This window comes from Canis lupus, chromosome 4, assembly GCF_048164855.1.
Source record: "Canis lupus baileyi chromosome 4, mCanLup2.hap1, whole genome shotgun sequence".
NCBI lineage: Eukaryota > Metazoa > Chordata > Mammalia > Carnivora > Canidae > Canis > Canis lupus.
This window is the reverse complement of record NC_132841.1, coordinates 76,577,039-76,601,516: the sequence shown is the minus strand read 5'-3', so window position 1 is coordinate 76,601,516 and position 24,478 is coordinate 76,577,039. Positions and strand designations below refer to the sequence as shown.

At 36.2% G+C, this 24,478-nt stretch overlaps 1 protein-coding gene and 1 long non-coding RNA gene across 10 annotated transcripts in view; one reads left to right on the top strand and one right to left on the bottom strand.

The window, feature by feature from the left end:
* Positions 1-24,478, bottom strand: part of DROSHA (drosha ribonuclease III) — a 121,202-nt gene that overhangs the window by 57,210 nt on the left and 39,514 nt on the right. For 8 of the 9 annotated variants that reach the window (XR_012030348.1, XR_012030347.1, XM_072825003.1 and 5 more), the window contains 6 exons: positions 23,906-23,977; positions 22,053-22,134; positions 21,017-21,091; positions 10,835-11,004; positions 3,139-3,263; positions 1,409-1,508 (listed from right to left, as the gene is read on the bottom strand). Coding sequence is in view for 7 of the 9 variants with exons in the window: in XM_072825003.1 (XP_072681104.1) it covers positions 1,409-1,508; positions 3,139-3,263; positions 10,835-11,004; positions 21,017-21,091; positions 22,053-22,134; positions 23,906-23,977 (624 nt within the window). In the remaining 2 variants the exon portion in view is untranslated. The remainder of the gene's footprint in view (positions 1-1,408; positions 1,509-3,138; positions 3,264-10,834; positions 11,005-21,016; positions 21,092-22,052; positions 22,135-23,905; positions 23,978-24,478) is intronic. The other variant, XM_072825005.1, reaches the window with a different exon arrangement.
* LOC140632703 (uncharacterized) overlaps positions 1-24,478 on the top strand; it is an 81,140-nt gene that overhangs the window by 45,521 nt on the left and 11,141 nt on the right. The gene's annotated exons all lie outside the window — the stretch shown is intronic.

Genomic DNA, 24,478 nt, shown 5'->3' with positions numbered 1-24,478 from the left:
TGACAGCTGTAAAGCAATATTAAGCCAAACATCAAGCATTGGAAAATAAGCTGGATTCATTCAATATCACCCTTACATTCAGGTATTCAAACCTCTTCATGTTAAATTATAATATTTTATTTGAAATGAAGGCCAGGATGCTCAAAGCCTTGGGTATATGCCAGCCTTTCCTGGTACCTAGATATGAAAAAATCTAAACCAAATCGACCATTCTGGTGAGTTCAAACAAAAAATGCCCCTTTGCTGATAAAAGAAACAACATGTGATGTTTGAGACTTAAAATCAGCATGTAAAAATTATATTTATATCAAGCCTTATGTTAAGCATTTACATCTAAGAAAGACAATCAGTAAACTAATCTGCAACCCACATAATTCTAAAAGCTGTCTTCTCATTTGCAAAACCCTTACAAAACCTCTTGCAGCAAGGGTACCTTTTTATTTAAAAAAGACAATGATTTAAAACTTCTGCAAGATATAAAGGAGCTGACTCTTCCCTTTTACCTCCCTTCAAATAATTAATTATAAAAATAATTTTATATTTGTACACTTATTCAATAAAAATCTCATAAGAGTTCATAACAACAGGAACTATCACACCACCTGCCTCATTAAATGCCTACTACAGATCAAACACCATCGGAGGAAAGTTAAACGGAGTATTTCAGAAGTCCACACAACCACCTTTTTTTCCCAGATGCACCAACAGAAACAAATTTCAGTCATCCTCCCTTAATCTAGTTCTCTCTTTATAATGAAGCTATCTGGCTCAAGTCACAGGAAGTGACTGGACCAGAATTCAAACACTTTTCCCAGCTTCAAAGCCTTGCTCTCTAACACTGCCCAAAGCAAAATAAAACCTCAATGAAACAAAATTTATGTTGATACTGAATTGATTTATTCTTAAAAATGATCCTGGAGTACAGGGATAATACTACCCATTAGTAAAAAATATGGACTTTGGGACATAAAACCTTATGAAAGAAGTTTACCCTACTAAACTAACAGACATATGGAAGACATATGAAAGGCAATCTTTTACGACCTTAAGTACAAGAAATTTGAGCAAGACCCAAGTTGTGTTATGTACAGTCTAATTAACAATAAAAGGTTGACCCAGCAATTTTAAAATTTGAAAAATCTCTATAAGATATATTTATTCCCAATGGTAGGAATCCATTAAGAAAGAGGCCTTTTTTGGTGTGGTGGTGGTGGTGGTGGTGATAATGCTCCTCTAGATACTAAAAGATGAAAAAAATATCAATCTGTATACTAATGTGAGGAAAGAAAAGTGTATTTTTAAAAGTGTTTTTCCATTTTATTCTAGAAGTATGGTATAATGCAATAATCTTGAAATAAACATGAAACACATCAACATTAATCCCAGAAGAACAGGATTTGATACCAACCTCTCTTTGTGCCAGCTTCTGTTTGTCAGTTTGTTTAACTTTGGGACTATTTGCTAGGAGGTGGCGAAGTTTCACATAACTCTTCCACAGTTTCTGGTACCTAAGGAAAAGGACAGACAGACATCTCAGAAAAAAAGTAGGAGAATCTGAAATGCAATAAAACCAGCTGTTTTAATAGGCCTGCTGAATCATAAATTACATTCTTTAGATATCCTTAATGGCAACAAACCTTCATTCTAAGGAAGCATATGATCTGGGGACAGTGGGGCAGGATGACCGAGAGTCATCTGGAACCTAGTGGTTAAGTTGATAATTTTAAGTCTGTGTTGAAAATGAGGTACCCTATAAGTGCCCGAATCTCTGTGGAAAGAATTCATAGACACATAAAAACCAACAGAAACACGTATTATTTCTCATCATTACCTATTTTATTTAAATATGTACTTTCTGATGTTATTGAAAGAAAGACCTCTTACTTAACAAGGACTGTTGGTCTCTGAACTGCCTACATTGAAAACAGAAGTTGAAGAGTATTAGAAAAGAGAATCCCACTTGTGTCAATACCCGAGCTCTACAGCTGTATCCGTTTCTCCACTGGAGAAGGAAAAAGACAAATGGTGTGCATCCATTTGTATTTACCATGACAAAAATAAGCATATTTGCTGCAGCATATCACAAATATGTGATAAGCTGGATCAGCTAAAGGATCTTGTTAAAACATCCTGGGAATGAAGAGAAATGCAGTCCTGCAGCAGCACATAGTCCTGCCACCTGAGAATCCACGAGAGCCTATCACATTCTACTAACATTTGTGACAAGAAGGGACTTTCAATGAATTTTCTGTCCCTATTAAAACTGCTCCTTTCTTGGCCTTAGCTGGGTCTCTCCTTTTTGGTAACAATTTTTTAGAGAATGGAGGAAAGAAAGAAGTACTTACACAGTGCCTGGTTCACTGCTTCATACTTTTATCCAAAGGGGGGAAAAAAAGAACAAAACCCTTTAGCCTCTTCTAATGTATCAGCCAGAAATGTATTTATGAATTGAAAATCTCCCATGCCCTTTTCTCCCATTTTGAATCCTTAAAAAAAAAAATTAAGTCAAGAAGCTGTTTGTTTGTTTAACGAGGTAGGAAATCCAAACACTTCTGAAGAATATAATGGTACTATTTCCATTCCCACACATCCTCATCTTCTCCCAGAAAAACACTAACAAGAAGTTGGAAAAACTCAAATGTGCAAAGTAACATCAACTCTAAGTGTCAGAAGTCATGCCTTCTCCTTACAACACAACCCTTGACTTTGCATGGGATCTTGAGCTCTTATTAAGATGCCTCCCAAAATAGAATTCTGCATAAATCCAGCAGTGCTAGGAATCAACATGGTGCTACTTTCCTCTAGAGAGCACTGAAAAAATAAATAATAATAACAATAAATATTATAATGATGAACGAAGGAAAAGTTCCTTAAAGGTTAAAAATATATGGGACTCATGTTGACCAAAATTGCCAAGGATAATCTAATGAGTAATAATTTCCTGCAGTCAAATCGAAAGAGAAAATAATTTTTCAGGAGCTACTAAAACTTGTTTCATTTGGTAACCTAAATTTGGAATCATGGCTCATTTCCGGTCTTAATTTTTTAATAAAATATCCACTCAAGGGTATTCCCCTGCTAATTCAGCTGTTAGTAGAAGGTGAAATTGGCTAAGACAAACACCGAGAAATATCTTACTGTGGGTCTCCTGCATAACTCAACTGTGCAGGGCGTATCCCAAAGTGGACGATAATCGGAAAGGTAATCACATCAGGGTTGAACTGTTCACGATCCAGTTGATCAATGCGGACAGAGCTAGGTTTCTAGAGAGAAAAATCAAAGCCATTTATTCCCATAAGAAGTCTTTCAGTATTGACTTTAACCTTCCTAATGAAGAACTTAAGCGGATTTTTTCTGGGAAAGCCTCATCCCCCAAGGGAAAATGTCACTTAAAACCCGTTAATCATAGCGGCTATACTAGATAAAAACTATAATGTCATCCCTGTAAATGAGTCTATGCCATTTGGAATAATGAACAATGATTTTGTCCTTTTTTGCAGTCCACATAGAAACCTTTAAAAATTAAACTTTTAAAAGGACACCTAGCCAGATATAAGTTTTCTTTAACCTCTCCAAAGGCACAAGGAAAATATTTCACATCATGGGGAAGAAGTGTGCTAGCTTACTCTGTTTCATTTCACATTTCAAATGAATGGCTTACTTCCATCCAGGATGCACAGAAACCGCTCTATATACTTTTTCTCCATTAGGTCTCTCTGTACCCTGTTTTTCTTTTCTTTTTTTTTTTTTTTAACTGCAGTGTAATTCACAAATAACATTATATTGGTTTCAGGTGCTGGACATAATGATTCATTATTTGCATACACTGTATAACGATCATCATAAGAAGTCTAGTTAGCATCTGTCACCATCAAAGTTACAAAATTTTTTTACGATGAAAACCTTCAAGATCTATTCTCTTAGCAACTTTCAAATATGAAACACAGTATTATTGACTTATAGTCACTATGCTGTACAGTACATCCCCATGATTTAGTTACTTAACAACTGGAAGTTTATACCTCTTGATCCCCTTCACTCCTTTTCCTACTCCCCTTCCCCTCTGGAAACCAGCAATCTGTTCTCTGTATTTGAGTTTGGTTTTGCTTTGTTTGTTCATTTGTTTTGTTTTTTTAGATTTCACATGTATGTGAAACCACAAGTGTTTGTCTTTTTATTTCACTTAGGGTAATATCTTCAAGATCTATCCATATTATTGCAAGTGGCAAGATCTCATTCTTTTTTATGGCTGAGTAGTATTCCAGAGTGCGTTTTGTGTGTGTGTGTGTGTGTATCCATTCATCTATTGATGAACACTTAGATTTTTTTCCATATCTGGCTATTTCAAATAATACTGCAGTGAACACAGGGGTGCATATCTTGTTTTCTTCAAATAAATACTCAGAAGTGGAACTGATGAATCATATTGTAGTTCTATTTTTAATTTTTTGAGGAACTCCCATACTGTTCTCCATAGGAGCTGCACCAATTTATATTCCCACCAACAGCACACAAGAGTCCCTTTTCTCCAAACATCCTTACCAAAACGATCTTATTGTTTTGAAAATAGTCATTTTGAAAGGCATGAGGTGATAATTCATGGTCTTGATTTACACTTTACACTTGATGAATAGTGATGTTGAGTATCTTTGCATTTGCCTACAGGCCACATTATCTTCTTTGGAAAAATGTCTATTCATATCTTCTGTCCTTTTTAAATCAGATTATTTTTTGTTATTGTGCTATGTAAGTTCTTTATGTTTTGGATATCAACCACTTATTAAATATCTGATTTGCAAATATCGTATGCCATTCAGGAGGTAGCCTTTTCATCTTGCAGATGATTTTCTTCACTGTATGCAAACTTTTTAGTTTGATGTGGTTCCATTTGTTGTTGCCTTTGCCTTTGGAGTCAGGTCCAAAAAATCATTGCCTAGACCAATGCCAATGAGCTTCTACCTATATTTTCTCCTATAAGTTTTATGGTTTCAGATCTTGCATTCAAGTCTTCAATCCATTTTGAGTTAACTTTTGTGTACGGCATAAGGTAGAGGTCCAATTTCATTCTTTCACATGTGGCTGTCCAGTTTTCCCAAACACCATTTTTTGAAGAGACTGTCCTTTCCCATTGTATATTCTTGCCTCTTCTGTCATAAATTAATTTACCATATATGCATGAGTTTATTTCCGGGCTCCCTATTCTGTTCCACTGACCAGTGTGTCTGTTGCCATACTGTTTGATTACCATAGCTCTGTTGTACAGTTTGAAATAAGGGAGCATGATGCCTCCAGCTCTGTTCTTCTTTCTTTTTTTTTTTTTTAATTTATTTTTTATTGGTGTTCAATTTACTAACATACAGAATAACCCCCAGTGCCCATCACCCATTCACTCCCACCCCCCGCCCTCCTCCCCTTCTACCACCCCTAGTTCGTTTCCCAGAGTTAGCAGTCTTTACGTTCTGTCTCCCTTTCTGATATTTCCCACACATTTCTTCTCCCTTCCCTTATTTTCCCTTTCACTATTATTTATATTCCCCAAATGAATGAGAACACATAATGTTTGTCCTTCTCCGATTGACTTACTTCACTCAGCATAATACCCTCCAGTTCCATCCACGTTGAAGCAAATGGTGGGTATTTGTCATTTCTAATAGCTGAGTAATATTCCATTGTATACATAAACCACATCTTCTTTATCCATTCATCTTTCGTTGGACACTGAGGCTCCTTCCACAGTTTGGCTATCGTGGCCATTGCTGCTATGAACATCGGGGTGCAGGTGTCCCGGCGTTTCATTGCATTTGTATCTTTGGGGTAAATCCCCAACGGTGCAATTGCTGGGTCGTAGGGCAGGTATATTTTTAACTGTTTGAGGAACCTCCACACAGTTTTCCAGAGTGGCTGCACCAGTTCACATTCCCACCAACAGTGTATGAGGGTTCCCTTTTCTCCGCATCGTCTCCAACATTTGTTGTTTCTTGCCTTGTTAATTTTCCCCATTCTCACTGGTGTGAGGTGGTATCTCATTGTGGTTTTGATTTGTATTTCCCTGATGGCAAGTGATGCATAGCATTTTCTCATATGCATGTTGGCCATGTCTATGTCTTCCTCTGTGAGATTTCTGTTCATGTCTTTTGCCCATTTCATGATTGGATTGTTTGTTTCTTTGGTGTTGGGTTTAATAAGTTCTTTATAGATCTTGGTCTGTTCTTCTTTCTCAAGACTGCTTTGGCTAATCAGGATCTTTTGTGATTACATACAGATTTTAGGACTGTTTATCCTATTTCTGTGAAAAATGCCATTAGAATTTTAACAGGTTTTGCACTGAATTCATAGAGTGCTTTGGGTAATGTGGACATTTTAATAGTAATTCTTCCAACCCATGAGCACAAAATACCTTTCCATTTATTTGTGTCTCCTTCAATTTCTTTCATCAATGTCTTATGGTTTTCAGAGTACAGGCCTTTCACCTTCTTGGTTAAATTTATTCCTAGGTATCTTATTCTTTTGATGTAATTATAAATGGAACTGCTTCTTAATTTCTCTGATAGTTCAGTTAGTATATTACAAAATGCAAAAAAATTTGTGTACTGAATTTTTTTACTCTGCAAATATACTGAATTCATTTATTAGCTCTAACAGCTTTTTTGTAGAATCTTTAAAGGTTTTCTACATGTAAAGTCATATCATCTATACCAATAGTAACAGTTTTACTTCTTCCTTTACAATTTGGAAGCCTTTTATTTCTTTTTCCTGCCTAATAGCTCTGGACTTCCACTATTATGTTGAATAAAAGTGGGCATCTTTATCTTGCTCCTGGTCTAATATATTCCTTTAATTCAAATCTTCAAAATAGAAGGTATGGTGGTACAAAAACCAAATGGTTAAGCTTCTCTTATGACCATGTAGGCCATTTTTAAATTTTAATAGAAAACCTCATTTAAAAAAAAAAACATTTAATACAGGAAGAAGCGAACAGGTGGTTCCTTCTTCAGTTAACAAAACACCATCCTTTCATCCTAAAAGTTTAAGTTTGTAAAAAGATGGTGAAATCACAGTTTTAGGAACCTCCTTCCTTTTAACTCTCACAGCAGTCTCTAATTAGAAACTAAACTCTTACTAAGAGATTATGGCATCTTTGGCTCAGCTGCTTTCAAGCCAAATGCTATAGAACTGATCCACATGGAGGCCAACAAATTTCATTCTTTTGGAAAACAATGCCCACAACCAGAGTCTGGTTAGTGTCTGGTTTTATCCAGGACAGAGTGGTTTCAATGGTAAAACCAGGAAAGCCTCCAGCAACTGAAACAAGCTGGTTGGTTACCCACTCTCCCCCAGCTGTAGCCGCAGTCAGCCATCTGACAAATACAAGCAGGTGACAAAGTGAATAGATTTGTGTAAATTCATACACATTAGTTTTAAAAAAAACTTACATTTAAGTTTTTAAAAGAATGTATGAATGTCACTTAATGGTCACTAGTATCTGGAAAAGTTGACCTCTGCTCTCAAAATTAATACACTACAGAAGATTTTGGTCACAGGTAACCTAATATAAAATTATTTTAAATGCGCATCATCAGTAGCAATATGTTATTTAGGTCTAGGAATTCTTGTCAAAATTTTGTATATCAAAGCAGCAGGATAGAGTTTTAAAGGAGGAATTGCACAACTCAAAGTGCTAGTGAATTATTCATGTTTTTGTGATTTTTAAACACTATGCTATGGCATCAACCAAGGAAACAGTGATTTAAAATATCTGTAGCATCTTTAAATTTATAGGGGGGAGAGATGAAATAAGTTCTAGACTTTGGCCACACCCTACAATATCCATCATACCAGCTTTGAGGAAGAATAAAAAATATTTTCCCTAATGACCAAAGTATTCCCTGGCAGAGGCAAAGTGCCTCGGGAGGGAGATTAATTCCGTTAAGTTCTGCAGCAATAAAGTACTTAATGTGACCATAATGGCTTGAAAATTTTAATAAATTCCCCAATATTCTTACCACTGGGTAATCTTTCAAAGCAAGTACTGCAGAGGATGAAATGTGGTGCCATGTCTACTCCGCTGTATTTGCAAAAGATATAATGAAAAGATGTTTTCATGATACCAAGTTTTCAGGATATTTTCCTCCTTCAAACATATTTTTATTAACTTTAACATGTTTCCAAGTCTGGCACCCAAACTTACCTTTCTTAATTTATTTCTGATTACTTTGCAACATCAAATTTTCATCCTGACTAATTTGGTTTTATTATCTTCAAAGTTGGCCATATATCCTCCCAAGTATATACATTTAAGCATGCCAGTAAGTCATACGATTTCTCGATTCCTTAACCTCATTTTAGCATTTATGAAGTAGCCCTCCCAGCCTGGTCCAGTGATCTTGCCTGAAACTACAGGCTTTCCTGATTGGCTTTTGTACTGACTGGTCTAAGAATTCAATAATTCATCACAGTCTCCTTTCATATGGATATGCCATGAGCCTGTGCCTGGACAAACAGTATGTATAATCTATATACTTCACTAGCACAAGGCTCAAATAGTAATCCCCTCCAACAAATAAGCTAAATAATAATCATAGTAATGGAGTAAAATGTCCTCTATGTCACTGGCTCAAAAACAAGTAATGGATAAATCAGAAAAGCACCTGGGTATTTTTTTTTTTTTTTCAACTATAGATCCTTGGGCCCCATTACTTGGGAGTATATATGGGGTGAGAAGGATCAGGGCATTCTTACATTTTCAAAGGCCCTCCAACTGATTCTAGGATTTTTGGAAATGTTAACCATGCTATGGAAGGAAGCCCCAGGGTGAAAGTCCCAAAGTGTCCACTGTAGACCATGGGACTCTTCAAGCAGACCTACCAAGATGAAAAGGTGTGGCTCACACCACCCTCACTTCCACCCACCCTCTGATCCCACTGTGAAGCTAGCAGAAGAAATGTAAATTTATGCAACAGTTTAAAGAAGAAAATTCAAATTCAGAGTTATTGTCATAATGCTATGACCTGTATGTTTCTTTTAGAGTTACTTGAACAATTATTTATGTGGTTTAACAATATAATAGTAAAAACTACTAGAGTATGATTTTCCTAAGTTTGAAACAAGTTTTATGTTTAAACATTTTTATAAAACACTTTCACTTTCTAGATTTTTTGAAATAGTATTAGCTGGAATGTTTGATTTGCAAATAGTAACATTTTGTTTGTGCAGATGTTACTGTCATGCTACAAAAAGTTGATCTAGAGTTTTTATTTTTATGAATCAAGGCTATTAAACAATTTGGCAGCCTTTTAAAAACAACAGCTTTGTGTGAATAGATTATTGTTTCTTTACATAAAAATATTTTAATTCTCCATTTCTGTAAAACTTTATCCTGATAAGATGCCAATATATAACTATCTTATGAAACAATAATATACTTCTGAGAAAAAAATTATAATTCACATAAATATATAAAATGGCATTTTCTTCATAAATCTACTTAACCTTTAAATCTGCCTTTTATATTTTTACTTCAAAAATTAACATCAGAAGCTAATTTTAATACAAAAACCTTAAGAAACAAAGAAATGGGAAATATTTGTAGTAAGTATGGCAAAGGGTCGATAAAAAAGGACAAATATCACAAAAGAAAATTCAACAAGTGATATTAATAGGCCATTACCAAAGAAAACATTTAAAATATCAGTTTTTGCTAGAAACCAAAATATATACAAAACTGAACTACGTAATTTTTTTTCCTATCAAAAAGTTATTTTTGTTAAACTAGTACAGTATAACCAATTTGAAGAAAAGGACATGCTCATATACTCTTGGTCGAAGTGCAAATTTTACAACACTTCTAGAAGGGAATTTACAACAAAGCCTTAAAAATGTGCATATCTTCAGTCTATTAACTTCACTCATAGGACATCTTCCTAAAAAAATTAAATGGCCACATCTTCAAAGATATATACATGTTTATGTATATACGTGGTTATACACACATATACAAATTCAATACAGCACTGTTTATGACAGCAAAAACCTGGAAGCAACCTAGATGTCCAATAATAGCGAGTTAATTAAATGACTTGGGAGCCTTTTTTAAAATTACACTTGTAAAGAAATTTAAGACTATGGAAAAATAATCTTGTGATCGTTGTTTCTGAAAGAGGATAAGAACAAAAAGGTCTAAGTAAGAATAATTTATGATGCCAATTTTGTTTTAAAACAACATGAAAGTCTCTAAGAAGACTAGAAAAGTGAACAACAGTTAACATCTCTGAAAATGGAATCACAGATAACTTTTTATTGTCTTCTTTGGGCTATTTTTCTATTTTCTTAACTTTTTAAATGAAAACATATTACTTTTATAGTAAAAAAAAAATTATCAGATCTGAGGACACCTAGGTGGCTCAGTGGTTGAGCATCCGCCTTTGGCTCAGGTCGTGATCCAAGGTCCTGGGATCAAGTCTGGAATCAGGCACCCACAGGGAGCCTGCTTCTCCCTCTGCCTATGTCTCTGCCTCTCTCTGTGTCTCTCATGAATAAATAAAAATCTTAAAAAAAAAAAATCAGATCTGAACATATCTAAAAACTTCGAAATTCTCCATAATGGGCAGAATTTACTAATCAGGTGAATTTACTACTAAATATGACTACACAGTAATATTTTTTTTTAATTTACTAATAAGTATTTAAAAGAAAAACTTACTCAAAGAACAAGAAAGAATACTTAAAACTTTTTAAATGTTCTGTTACTATTTTTGTGAACATACAAACTGGAAGGAAGGGCGGGGGGGGGGGGGGGGGGGTGTCAGTCTCAGAATGTGTAAGCACCAGAACATACCGTTCCAGGATTGGTGACAATCATGCCTTTGCATTCCTCTGCATATTTCTGCCACTCAAGTTCTTCCCACTGAAGCATATTGGCGATCTCCTCTTCGGGAACCAGGGCTTTGCTACATCGTAATAAGTAAAGGAGAATCTGGTGCATGGACAGCACTTCCTTTCCTCCATCTTGGGTGGGAGTGGAAAGAGAGGCAAAAATAAAGCTACTCAACAGTCAATCATCAGCCAAAAAAGGAAAAACAAAGACAATGAAGAAAAAAAGAGCATTTATAAAAATTTAGAATTTACATTGTTTAACCAGGTGCCAAATAATACAAAAGCCATTTGTTTCATTGATGAACAGTGCTCATAATCCATCTCATTTACTAAAATGGCAACAACATTATAAATGATAAAAGGCTCCATTTGTGAGGTATGAATATAAAAAGAGTGCCTACCTAAATAAATTTAAAACCACCTAGCATAAGAGCCACAGTTTATAATATACAGAACTATGTTATGTCTTAAATATTTTATTATTCCTTCTAAGGTAACAGATGAAAGCTCTTTAGAAGTGATGTTACTGTCTTAAGGAAATTCTAAGCTTTTATGAGATATTTATGGATGTTTCCAATAAGCTATTGTTGCATTATGGTCTAATTTTTTGGTGCTAATGTGCTGCACCTGCCGTGATGAATGGCGCTAAAAAGCCTGTACTATTATCATGAAGTTCATTATGGAGTTAGTACATGGAAAAAATACCAGCTATTCTGAGGCTTACAGAAGCATATATTACCAAATACAGAGGATAAAAACAAGGGACATAATTAAAGTGCCTTAGAAAGAGTCAATCTGATACTTGATGAACCAAAGACATTCATATAATGTGGGCATTAATTTTGGGTCCATAAGCTTCTGCCCCTTTTTTTTGGGCTTAACTTCTTGATCAATACATGCAATCACCTTATCCCTCTTTTCTTTGCCTAATCCCAACCCAAGAAAGGACAAGAGCTCTGAAGGTTTGGAGGACAACGACTACCCTCCCCAGGTCATGAGATATGCCAGGAACACCAGTATAGGGCCAATCACTCCACGGAGAAATGAGGGGCCAAGATGGTGGAGATGGGTGGGCACAAATGAGAGTGTCATATTCGTGCTAGAGGAGTTAATGGCACCCAAGGAATTTGGGGTACTAGAAAGAGGATGAAAGATCTTAAATACCAGTTGCTGTAGGCTAAGAACCTGGACAGAACTACACATCTGAGAAAGAGAGCAAAGATCAAAATCTTTTTTTGATCCGTTTTTCTTTTTTTTTTTTTAAATTTCAGATGTTACGGAACTAGAGCATATTGCTGCTATAGAGCGACCATATATGCAGGCAAGCATTCATTAAATACTTGTTTGTATTTAACAAATATTCTCTGAGTACCTATTATGCAGCAGGCACTCTTCTAGACTCTGGGAATACAGTGGTGATCTAAACAACCAAAACCCCTTATATTCCAGAGAAAGGAAAGACACAGTAAAAAACAACCACATAATAGATCATTAGGTTAAGATAAAGATTCTCCTATAAAGAAGAATCAAAACGGGCAAAGGACTGCAGCAGCCATATTTAAAATAGTGGTCAGGAAAGGAATCTATGAAGAGATGCATGTGAGCAAAGACTAGAAAGAAGAGAGGAGTCCACTATGCAGCAATTTGGAAGAAGACTGTCTTAGAAAAAACTAGCAGAAGTCCTATGGTAAAGTCGGATTGATGTGTTCCAGCAACTGCAAAGAGGATGGAGTGTGAAGGAGGTGGCAGGGAAGTTGGATCTTGCAAAGCTTCTTCTACAGAACACAGGAAGAGCTCTGGATTTTATTCTCAGATGAGTAGGTTTTTTATCATTATGTGCCAGGCACTATGAGTGGTCCTGTGTCACAGTCATGGAAAAAAAAACAAACAAAAACAAAAGCTTTAAGGCTCTCAAGAAGCATATAGGCTAATAATGATTAGTCACAATAGTTCCTAGAGGAATCTTTGTAGATAACATTCTAAAAGCAGACTTCTCTTAATCAAAGACACTGAGTCTCTAATCTCTAAAAACAAAAACAAAACAAAAATTTGTCCACGAAGTGACTAAAATACAATCAACCCACATGAGGACATGTTCTACCTACTGATTCAGATTATTGTTCACAGCAGTGAAATTTTTTATGCCTCATTACAAAACATCTGCTTTAAACCCAAGAGTCACCTTTGATTAACAAACTTTTATTGTAAAGGGCATATTTCTCAAGAGTCTGTCTCAAAAGACATTTCAATCTCCCTGCATTTAACATGCCTCCCTCAATCAATGATGTTCCCCTCTTTGCTAAGGAGCCTGGCAAAGCCATAATGCCTATCACAATGTCTGTCCGTGTCTGAGCCCACAGTAGTCTCTACTTCTAGGGGGTCTGAGGCAAACAGATGGAAAAAGAGAACACTAAGGCCAGAATATGTTCATTTACACTGCATGTGTACACATTGAGAACAGCAGAGACAAAAAGGAACCCTAGAGAGCCTTGAAAAGAACTACCACACTGACTAGATTCACTAGGAATCAAGAAAAGAGTAAAATAGTATTTGGCTCATAATCTCTATATTTGGTAGTATCACTAAAGAGCACTGTGAGCCTACAAGGATCCATCAGAAGCCCAGCATGCTGTAGGAAGGAGAGAGTTGTTTTGTTACAAGGATTAGAAAAAAAGACCCAGATTTTATTTGGGGAAGTTGGTGTATGGTAGAAGGAGCAAATATATGCAATGCCAGGTATACAGAACAGCACTAAAATCTCCTCACCAGCAGTTACAGAGGGCTGACTTCATGGCACTGCAAATAGAAGTGAAATAGACTAAGTGCTATGAATTTAAAGTGAAAAGACTAAAAAACTAAAAAAGCTATTGGAAGAGGGGAATACTTGAGCCTACAAACCAAGGACAGGGCCCAATTTAGGTGAAGAATAACTGCAATATAAAGAAAAAAGGCCATGGGAAGCCTGGGTGGCTTGTCAGGTAAGCATCTGAATTCAGCTCAGGTCATGATCTCGGAGTCCTGGGATAGAAACCCCTCTGTAAAAAAAAAAAAAAAAAAAAAAAAAAAAAAAGGAAACCCCTCTGTACTTGCTCACTTGGGCTCTGCGCTCAGTGGGGAGTCTGCTTATCCCTCTCCCTCTGCCCCTCTCCCACTTGTGCGCTCCCCCCCCTCTCAAAAAAATAAATAAAATCTTAAAAAAGAAAAAAGGCCACCAAATGCTTGTAAGAATGCTTTAGTGCAAAGCTGCTAATGAGAAAGGAGATCTTTATAGCAGCATAGAAACTAGAGACATTTAAAAACATATATCAGGTGCAAATTCAGTAATGCTGAAGGAGAAATTATAAATTCACGTTGAAACTTGCTAAATATTCTAAATGGCGACTAAAAGCTAAGAAAGACCGGTATTTATCACTGTGACAAAGCAGAAACCCAGAACAGAGAACCTGAAATGACAGGTTTACCGAGGAGGGAGATCAAGGCACTGCTCCAGGTTCCATAGTGAGGCACGGTCCTCACGGAAGACCAGGCAAGGGTCCTGTCAGAGCCCATGGGGCAAGGGCTGCCTCGCTCACACCCAGGCCAGTAACAAAAGACACTCCATAAATATTTGTGGAATGACTTTCTGAAGCAGATAAATAACACAGCCACTTGCTTGCAGACTGCCATGAACTTACTAATGTTAATGAATTGGCTCTTTTGGTTTGTCTGCTTTGCTACATGTTTATGTTGGGGATTTATGGAACTATGTCACCGAAGGCTAGGAAGTAATTTTTATCTCATTGGCTGAGATAAATAGGACATGATATAAATGAGAAATCAGAGCGGGTAAGCTAAGGTTAGCAGGAACTCCGCCAGCACTGGCACTGGAACTGTGACAACGGCTCATTATTCGGGAAGAACTGGAGTTTGTGTTTCAGGGAATGAATCTGGACAGTCATTAATGAACTGACAGACTTTATAAACTGTTTCTTAGAGGCCCAATTCTCTCAGCTTATATTGCTTGATTATTTATATGGTAAGGGGGGCAATTTGTTAGGGGATTTGTGGTGAGAATATGGCTGGTTAAACAAGTATTTCTCAACAGTGTAGTAAGTTATTTTAAGAACTATAAAAATATCTTTCTGTTTGCCTACACTGAGAATAACTGTATAACCGAATTATTAGGTCTCCTGTATATTCTTGCCAACATGTCTTTACATAATCTTAAATTTTGAAAATCTGTATTAACGGATATTTTCTAAATTTCCCCACAAAAAAATTACTTTCCAAATAGCAAGTTATATTAAGATATTGTATCGAATGATGTTTTTTAAACTACACTTAGCTCCCTGGGAATTTTGAGATAGTTTCCCACCCCTGGCTCTCTCAGCCATACTTACAAACTACTTCTTCAGAATGGGGCAACTTCCAGAAATCAATTTGCACAATAATCAATTTGCAAAACTGATTCCGGAATTCTGAAGCTTTGCAAACACTGATGATACAAGTAATGAACAAGCTTTTCCATGAGAGCAGCCTTCCTATCTTGAATTCTCCCCTAGCCCTAGCTCCAGCAAGAATAAAACCTTAAACTACATTTATGAGAGCTCTTATCAATGGACTGGCTACCAAAGGTAGAAGCAGGGATCAGAAAGAAACACAAATTTGAGAACATTCTTAAAATTTCAATAAACTGGTTGCTTTGTGATTTGACTCCTGGCCTGAATTAAATAATCCTTGGTGTGGGACGTCTGGGTGGCTCAGTGGTTGAGTGTCTGGCCTTTGGCTCAGAGCTGATCCCCGAGTCCCAGGATCAGGACCCACATCGGGCTGTCAGCATGGAGCCTGCTTCTCCTTCAGACTATGTCTCTGCCTCTCTCTCTGTGTCTCTCATGAATAAATAAAATCTTTTAAATAAATAAATAAATAAATAAATAAAGAATAAATAAATAATCAATCAATCAATCAAACCCTGGTTTAAGCTATAAGCTTAATTTTAGATAAATTTGTATGGAGCAAATGAGACCGTTTCTTCAAAACTGGGAAACTAGAGAAAAATGATGACTGATAAAACTTCAATTAGATATAATAAACTGATGTAGATGAGAGCAAATGAGCATGAGAGGAGAGTGAAATACCTGAAATGTGAGAGCTGCTCATTCTCATTACAGTTCAAGTAAGAGGCAAATAATAACCATGAGGTTACACTGTGTCTCTCAGATGGACACAACTGTAGAGGACATGACATCCAGACTGTATATCCACAGAAACAGAAAAAGGGTACTGCTAAAAATGTTGGTTAGAGCTACATATCATGTCCTTTCTAGAGAACAACGGGCACCAACTTTCCAAATACTGTCTTAACAAATAATTTTACTTCTGGAATTCTACCTTATGGATGATTCATAAGACTACTGTCAAGTATTTATATGTAATGGGGGGAAAATAGAGACCTCAAAAATATTCATCACTAGAGGAATGGTCAAAAAAATTTATGTCCACTCATACTATGGAATGCTATGGAGGTGTGAAAGAATGAGGCAATGTTTTTTATAGAGGACATCTGAAATAGTTGAGTAAAAAAGGCAAATTGTATAATATATTTAGTGTTATCCACTTATAGAAAAAAGTATAATTTTCCCTATATAGATTAAAACAAATACAAACCAAATCATATATAGTACCTACTCATTTTCACACATCTAGAAAGGGGTGTTTACTGTTTTACTTTATACACTTTCATATTGTTTGTGTACACAAACACACAGAGATGAGTCAATAAAGAGTAAAAGTAACACTTTAATTCTATGAAAAACAAATGATTTTTCCAAAAAATGCTGCAGAGTCAACTGGATATCCATAAGTCAATTAGAAGTCTTAAAAAAATAAAAATAAAAATAAGGAATCTTGACTCAGATCTCATACCAACTGAAAAACAAATTTTGAGACAGATTAGAGATCTAAATTTCTAGAAAATATAGGGAGGGTTTTTTGATGACCTCACGGTAAGCAAACATTTCATAAACAAGATAAGCATAAAAGAATATGTAAATTGGACTATATTAAAATTAAGAATTTCTGTCCATCAAAAATCGCCATTAACATGGTGAAGAAGCAATCCACAGAGAAGGTACTGGCAATCTCTACATCTGACAAAAGTCTCATGTACAATATATATTTATATATGAAAATATCTACAAATAAATGAGATAAACACAGGTATCATCCAATAGAAAAATAAGCTAAAGACTCAAATAGCACTTCAGAAGATAATATCCAAATTGTCAATTAATATATGAAATGATGGCTCCATTTCATAAGTCATTAGGGAAGTGAAAATTAAAACAATCATCAAAATGGCTACCTTGAAAATGAAAGAAAAATGTCAAGTGTCAGTGAAAATGTGGACTATCCTGAAGCATCCTATACACTGTTGGTGGGGAGGGAAAATGAAGCAATCATTGTAGAAAACTGTTGGAAACTATCTACAAAGCTTAATGTAAACAAAACTAGAATTTCCACTCTTAGGTAAATATCTGCAATGGGAAAGCATAAATATATGCTCTCCAAAAGGCAGGTATGAGTGTAATGGTGAACATATGTATACTATTTGAAAGAGCCAGAAACTGAATATCCAAATGTCCATTTATCACAGATAGGTTAAATACACCTTAGTCATACCATATAATACTATGTAGTAATGAGAATTAACCAACTACAATTAACTCTAACAGGTGTCTCAAAAACACGTAATACAAAAGAAGACAAAAACAAAGAGGAACACATAATTCTAGTTCTTATAATTAAACAATAGGTAAAATTAACATGGTGTTTTTAAGTCAGAATAGAGGCTACCCTTGAGAAGCTGGGAAGTGCCTGAAAGGGGAGTCCTGAATGCTGGTCATCTTGATCTGGGTGCTGAGTACACAGTCACATTCACTTTGTGAAAATTCAGTCTTAAATTTATGACGTGCACAATTCAGTGCTTACGTCATACTTCAAATGTTTACTTTTAAAAAATAAGAGAGAGTACCAAAGAATGTTTAAAAATAATTTACTCTCATTAGTAAAAAAAAACACATCAATAATTAGCTAAGGCGCTACTGTGCTCAATTAAATGAAGTCAGTAAACAAGTATTTACTGAGTCCCTGCTATGTGCCAAGTAGTATGTTAGCACTGACACAAGACAGACACTGTGTTGAAGCCTCACGGAGTTGAAGGAAGGAAGAAGGAAGAAGTGAAGAAAGGGGGGGGGTCCAAAATATGAAGAAGACTAAGAATGCATTTTTCACGGTAGCATAAATTGATGCTATTCTTTTGATAAGAAATTTGGCACTACCTACCATGTTCCTTGAAAATATTCATCTGCTTAATGAATTAGAAAAAACTAGGATGCAAAATCATATATTAGTATGATGACAATTAGGTAGAAATAGCCTACACACAGAAAAAAAAAGAAAATATATATTAAAATGTTTTTCTTTTTAATTCACCATTTTCTTTATTTATTCAAGAGAGAGAGAACACAAACAGGGGGGAAGGGCAAAGGGAAAGGGAGAAGCAGGCTACCAGCTCAGCAGGGAGCCCCATGTGGGGCTCTCTCTCAGAACTCTGGGATCATGAACTGAGCCAAAGGTAGACGCTTAACAAACTAAGCCACCCAGGTGCCTCGTAATTTACCATTAGTAAAAGATTTTAATGAAGTCATATTGTAAAAAGCAAATCAATCCTAATTTGCCACCCAATACCAAAATACATTTCACACATTAGATATTTTTCTGTATCTTTCAGGGCTTTTTAATATATGTATTTTCAAAGGGAAGTCTAATGAAAAGGTAAATCCTGTTTAAAAATAAATCCAAAAATAAATAAATAAATAAATAGGCCTTTTCTTTATGACAACCTAAATGTTATCCCTACATAGTTATAAGAAACATTTTACAAGAGTTCAAATCTCACAAAGTAAATCTCGACATAAGATTTTTCTTTAAGATGATTTTATAACTGTCTTTCTCTCAGAGATTTGTCTGGTCATAAAATGCCTAGAGGCAGACAGGGGAAGTAAAGGCTTTCAACAAGCTCAGTCTAGCACCATCTTCTAATAAGTTTGCTGCTAAAGCTCCATTATAAAATCAAAGATGCATTCACGTGAAAAGAAAAGATTTCTCAATAAGATAATACCAGCTGTACAAAGGAGAAAAGCTTTTGAATGCATTTTCCAAATGAAATAACCATTAACAATAATACTGAAAATATGAGTAATGCTATTCTAAAATAAAAATAAGAGGTGCCTGGGTAGCTCAATCAAGTGGGCATCTGACTTTGGCTCAGGTCAAGATCCCATAGTCCTGGGTTCAAGCCTTCTGCGGGACTCTGCTCAGCGGGGGCCTGCTTCTCTCTCTCCCTCTGCCTGCCTCTTTGCCTGCCGCTCTGCCTACTTGTGCACTCTCTCTCTGTCAAATAAATAAATCTTTAAAAAATAAAATAAAATAAAAATAAGCCATTGTGACTGTCTGAACTGAGGGAACAGTATCAAGGACAAAATCCTGAAATCTAAACTAGAATGAGCAGACCAGAAACTAAAGATAAATCAGAAAGCCAGGAGGAAAGCAAGGAGAGCTCAGCACACAGAAGACAGGGTTAAGGGCCCAGGTACCACATCAGGGAAGAGACTGGAACTACAGTGTGTCTACTAGATGTGATCTTTGGGAGGCTAGCTTCGGTATCAGCAGCTGTGGCAGGGCAGGGACAGTGTTAGAGGGAGTGGGGCGCCCAAGCAAAGCTGAGCTGTGGGTGGACCACAAGGTGTGACAGGCTCAAACCAGGGTAGTAAGGCATGGGGAAGGCCAGGTCTCCAGCCCCCAGGAGGACAAGGGCTACGGGAAGGAGAGTATGAGCACAGGGCTGATTTCCTGAAACTGCTGACATGCAGATGTGGGCAGAAAGCTTACATTCCAGGCAGCCCAGGGGGCTCAGCAGTTTAGTGCCACCTTCAGCCCAGGGCATGATCCTGAAGACCCGGGATCGAGTCCCACATCGGACTCCCTGCATGGAGCCTGCTTCTCCCTCTGCCTGTGTTTCTGCCTTTCTCTCTCTCTCTGTGTCTGTCATGAATAAATAAATAAAATCTTAAAAAAAAAAAAAAAAGTTTACATTCCAAAAAGCTCCCCATCTGAAATTGTGGATCACAGATTTAACATAGCAGCTAATTGTTTTTTTTCTCCAGTATCACTGAGTGGCCCAGAAACAGGACAAGAAAAGGCAAATGGCAGAATTGACATTTTAGTGGAAAGTGGTGGCTGGCACAAGGCGCTGAGGTCACTAGAGTTGAGACACAGAACTGAGAGCACAAGACTTAAGTGAGAAAGCAAAGAAAGGTAGCTGTACACAGGAAGAAAAGGGAAGATTCAGGTAGAAGCAAAGGGACTAGGGCATAAGAGGTTGGAGGAATATAAAAATGTCACCAGAAAGTAAGATGCCAGAGTGAGATTCAAGGGATAAATTCATTTAAGTGAAGATTTTGCACACCAAAAGGCATCCAAAGATTTCATAAAACCTAGCCATTTTTAAAAACATGAAATATAACTAATGCCACACTCATAGCTAGACTCTTGAAAAAAAATTTTAAAGCTCATAATACCGCCTTAAAAAAGTAAAATATATTTACTTACCTATTTTAATTAGTGAGAAAATAACTAATTTTTCACCATAACGTGAATGTGTCAAAAAAATAGGAAAAAAATCACCAATAATATCACTACATTAATAGACTTATTGCAGTAATTTTTAACATAATCATAGTACATACAAAATTTTATACTAATTGTTTTCCAATTAACCATAAGCATTTCTAGAGCAACATTTATCCATGTTACTTTTAATAGTTGCACAATATTAAAAAAAATAGGTGCACGATATTTTATCAGGTAGATTTTCAAAGTTTTTTTTTATCACTTGTCCCACTGCTCATCTAATTTGGGGCTACCATAAATTACACAGGGATACAAATCAGGGTGTATAATTTTACATTTCATCCCTGACCTGAGAAGTAGATAATTAACAGTGTCTGAGGTGGGAAGTTGTCCCTAAAGATTAAAAAGAGAATGGCAGGCTTATTTTCAGATGCACTATCTCACCAGGTCACTGACAAGCCAAAAGATTTACCTGGAAGAAATCTCACAAAACGTGGCATGAAATGAAATCTTGGGCAGCAGGGAGGATTGTCTTCAAACAAAGGGCCTAAAGCAAACAAGTGAAAAGGAGAAAAAATAAATAAAACAGCCTTAGAAAACAAACACTGTGCCTTAATTCCTAAGATTTATGATAACCACAAAGAAACACCACCAGAGAAGTCGGGACATAAAAAAACACCACCCCTTCTTCTCCTCAGTAGCTCAATCAATCATGAGATAACTGCCACAAACATCCAATGAAGACTGCAGTGAGAGGACTACTCAAAGTCAGAGGGGAATAAAAGCTCCAAGGATATACCCCATATAGGACATATGCAGTAAAACTATTTTTAGAAATCCAAAAATATAAAGATTTTTGTTATAGTTGAACTACTACATGATATAATATGCTTGTGTTTTCATTCTTTTCTATTTTAATCAATACCACTGGGGGGGAAAAGTAACAAATACTATTAAAAACTTGGTTTCAAAAGCCATTCATCAATACACTGTTTTAAAAATAAATAAGTCAATGTCTGCTGGAATATAAACACTCCAAAGAAATGAACAATTATCTAAGAACCAAGTTTTGAACTTATGTAACTCAAAGTGTATATGTGTGCTCTGAAGGCTGACTGAAGCTCTGTTTTAACAAACTGTCATCTTGTAAGAAGTTTATTATAGTAAGGTTCAATAGATTTAAAATATTAACTAATGAGGTTTCCCTGGTGTACATAAATCAAGATAGTAGTTACTCATAGTAACTGGTATCATCTTCTTAGGTATCAGATAACAGATAATGGTAATCTTAGGTAATAAACACTGTCAAATTGTATTAAAACTTAAAATAAGACCCATAAGGACTTATTCATGTCAAAGTATAGCAAGTGTTCCTATGAATAACATACTTTTTCCTGCGTACTTAAAATAAGGAGAATTTCAATTGTCTTCTCGCTGCTTCAAGTTTTTATATATACCACAATTATCTCCTACAAGCATTATACTTTTCTTTAAATCTTGTTATTTACCTTTAAGATTCCAGTCATACAATTCCAAAATATCTCTGAACAGGAATAACGAAAAGAGTTCAAGTCCTTTCACACAAAAATTCTGAAAAATAAACCCAAATCAAATTACTATAGTATCGTCAATGTATATAGACTGAACGTTCAACTTGTTCTAGTCAAGTGTCTTAAAAAAGTATGTATTAAAACTATACTTAAAAAAACACATAATTTCCTAAAAAGTTTAGCCACTGTCCTACAATAGCTCATTGGCTTGAGACATAAGTGAAATAGGCAATAATACCATTAGGATTCCTACAAGAATGTAAACTCAGCCCTTACAAACATACAAGTAAAATGATGTGAAATTAAAAAATTAAAATCTCAGGGTGCTTGAGTGGCTCAACCAGTTAAATATCTGCCGTCAGCTAGGTCACGATCTCAGGGTCCTGGGATCAAGCCTTATGTTGGGCTCCCTGCTCAGCAGAGTCTGTTTCTCCCTCACTCTGGCCCTCCCCCCTACTCTGTTCCGCTCTGTCTCTCCCCGCTCTCAAATGAATAAATTAAAAAAACCTTTAAAAAATAATAAAAAATTAAAATCTCATTATATTTTTCTAGGCAATTAAATCTCAGAATCTCCTGGGGATTTTTTTATTAATTCAAAGCACACATGCACGTACACACGTGTACACACACTGGCAGGTTTATCTCCCCCTCCCCACCCCTGCTCACCCCCATCCTTCAAACATACCCAGAATCACTAATAAAAAGAGGTCTTTTGCCAAAAAAGTTCAAATTCTTAATGAAGGTGAATATAGGGCTAAGAAAAACCACAAAACTTTGTACCAAAATTCCTCCTGTAAACAAGCTTAACAGATGATATGTTTACAAGTGAGACCTGTCTCATAATTCTTCCTCCTACTTGTCTTGCCTAGGATCCATAAATCACCCTGTGTGAGATCACGCCAAAAGTCATCAACTTCTACAATAGCAAATGAAGGCTTATGACCTTAAAAATCAAAAGGAAGCCCTTCTAAGTTGGAGAATGAAGGGGTGGCCCTTTCTCTTTAATTCTTTTTGAAGGACAGCTAGAATTACCAGGACTAGCTCAGAGTGAAACAGGTGCACACTAAGCACGTGTGTCATGCTCATCAATCCCCCTCAGTGCTCCACTGCCCATGACAGAGCTTCACTGTTAAACAAGGTTTGCAAGAAGAGCCAGGGGCTCAGGAAATCGACCCCGATTCCACAAATGTTAAGTGCACAAGCTTCTTTGCTGTCTAGTTGTTATTTCTTCATGTGATTTGTTGACACCACTAAATTCAAGATTGGGCAATGAATCATTCTGAGATTCACATTAATCTTGCTTTGGAATTTTAAACTTCTTGCATATATTTAGATAAATCTGCTGCTGAGCATCCGCAATGAAAAACAATTAGGAAAAATATGTAAATATATGGGGAAGAAAAATGAACCAAGCATTGATCTTGTCACTGGAGATAATGAATAAGATTATTCCAACAGCTATCAGATTTGGTTTCACTGTTCTAATTTCCCCTCGGATAACGACCAGTAACCAAAATCTGTCCCCCCATCCAAAACAAAATGGAAACAGATGTAAAAGTTACTATCAGCAGATGCAACGTGAGGAGAAATAAGGTCAAAAATAGGTCAACAGAAGTTGAAAAATGACCCAAATTTTAATCTTGCTCCTAGAGCTATATCTCACTGACCCGTTCAACAGCGAACACCATTCTTTAGGGGCATTCCTATGGCAAATAGCCAAAGCTGGCCAGGTTCAATGCTTTAAAGATATAAGTGAGGAATAAACAAAAAGAACAAACCACATCAGGCCACTGAATAATCTTTTCTCTTACCTCAGGCATCATCTCCTCGATGAAATGGATTGTGTAGTCTATGTTGAACCTAATTACTTTACACAGTGGAATCTGCAACAATAAAAATGAGAAGTTCAGTTCTGCACTACCTTCCTGCAGGCTCACAGTGCATAGGTATTTGCTATCTGACCCACAAGGTCATGAACCCAGTGAGATAGTTTCACCTGAATCCAAGCTGCCAGCAGTACTGTACATGAAGCTTTGACCACAACTGCTGGATTTTAGTGGCATGAACCCAGCTAGCCCAGCTTCTATAGGAAACTTGCATAACGTTGGTGCTTAATTAACTGTATCAGCAGTAGCAACACAAACATAAGAATTCACTAAAACCAAATATAGCACCTCTAAAATACTGATAAAATCACAATTAACGATTTCTTTTTCTCAGGTTTTTTAAATCTTTCAAAATCTTTAGCTCTTCAAGTAGATCAGGGATAACAAGATGACAACCCATCACTTATAGACTCATACGTCACTGAAATGCACGCAACTCGGGCTGCCTTTCGGCTCTGGAGCAAAAGAGACCATGGTAGTAACAATCGTAACAGTTAA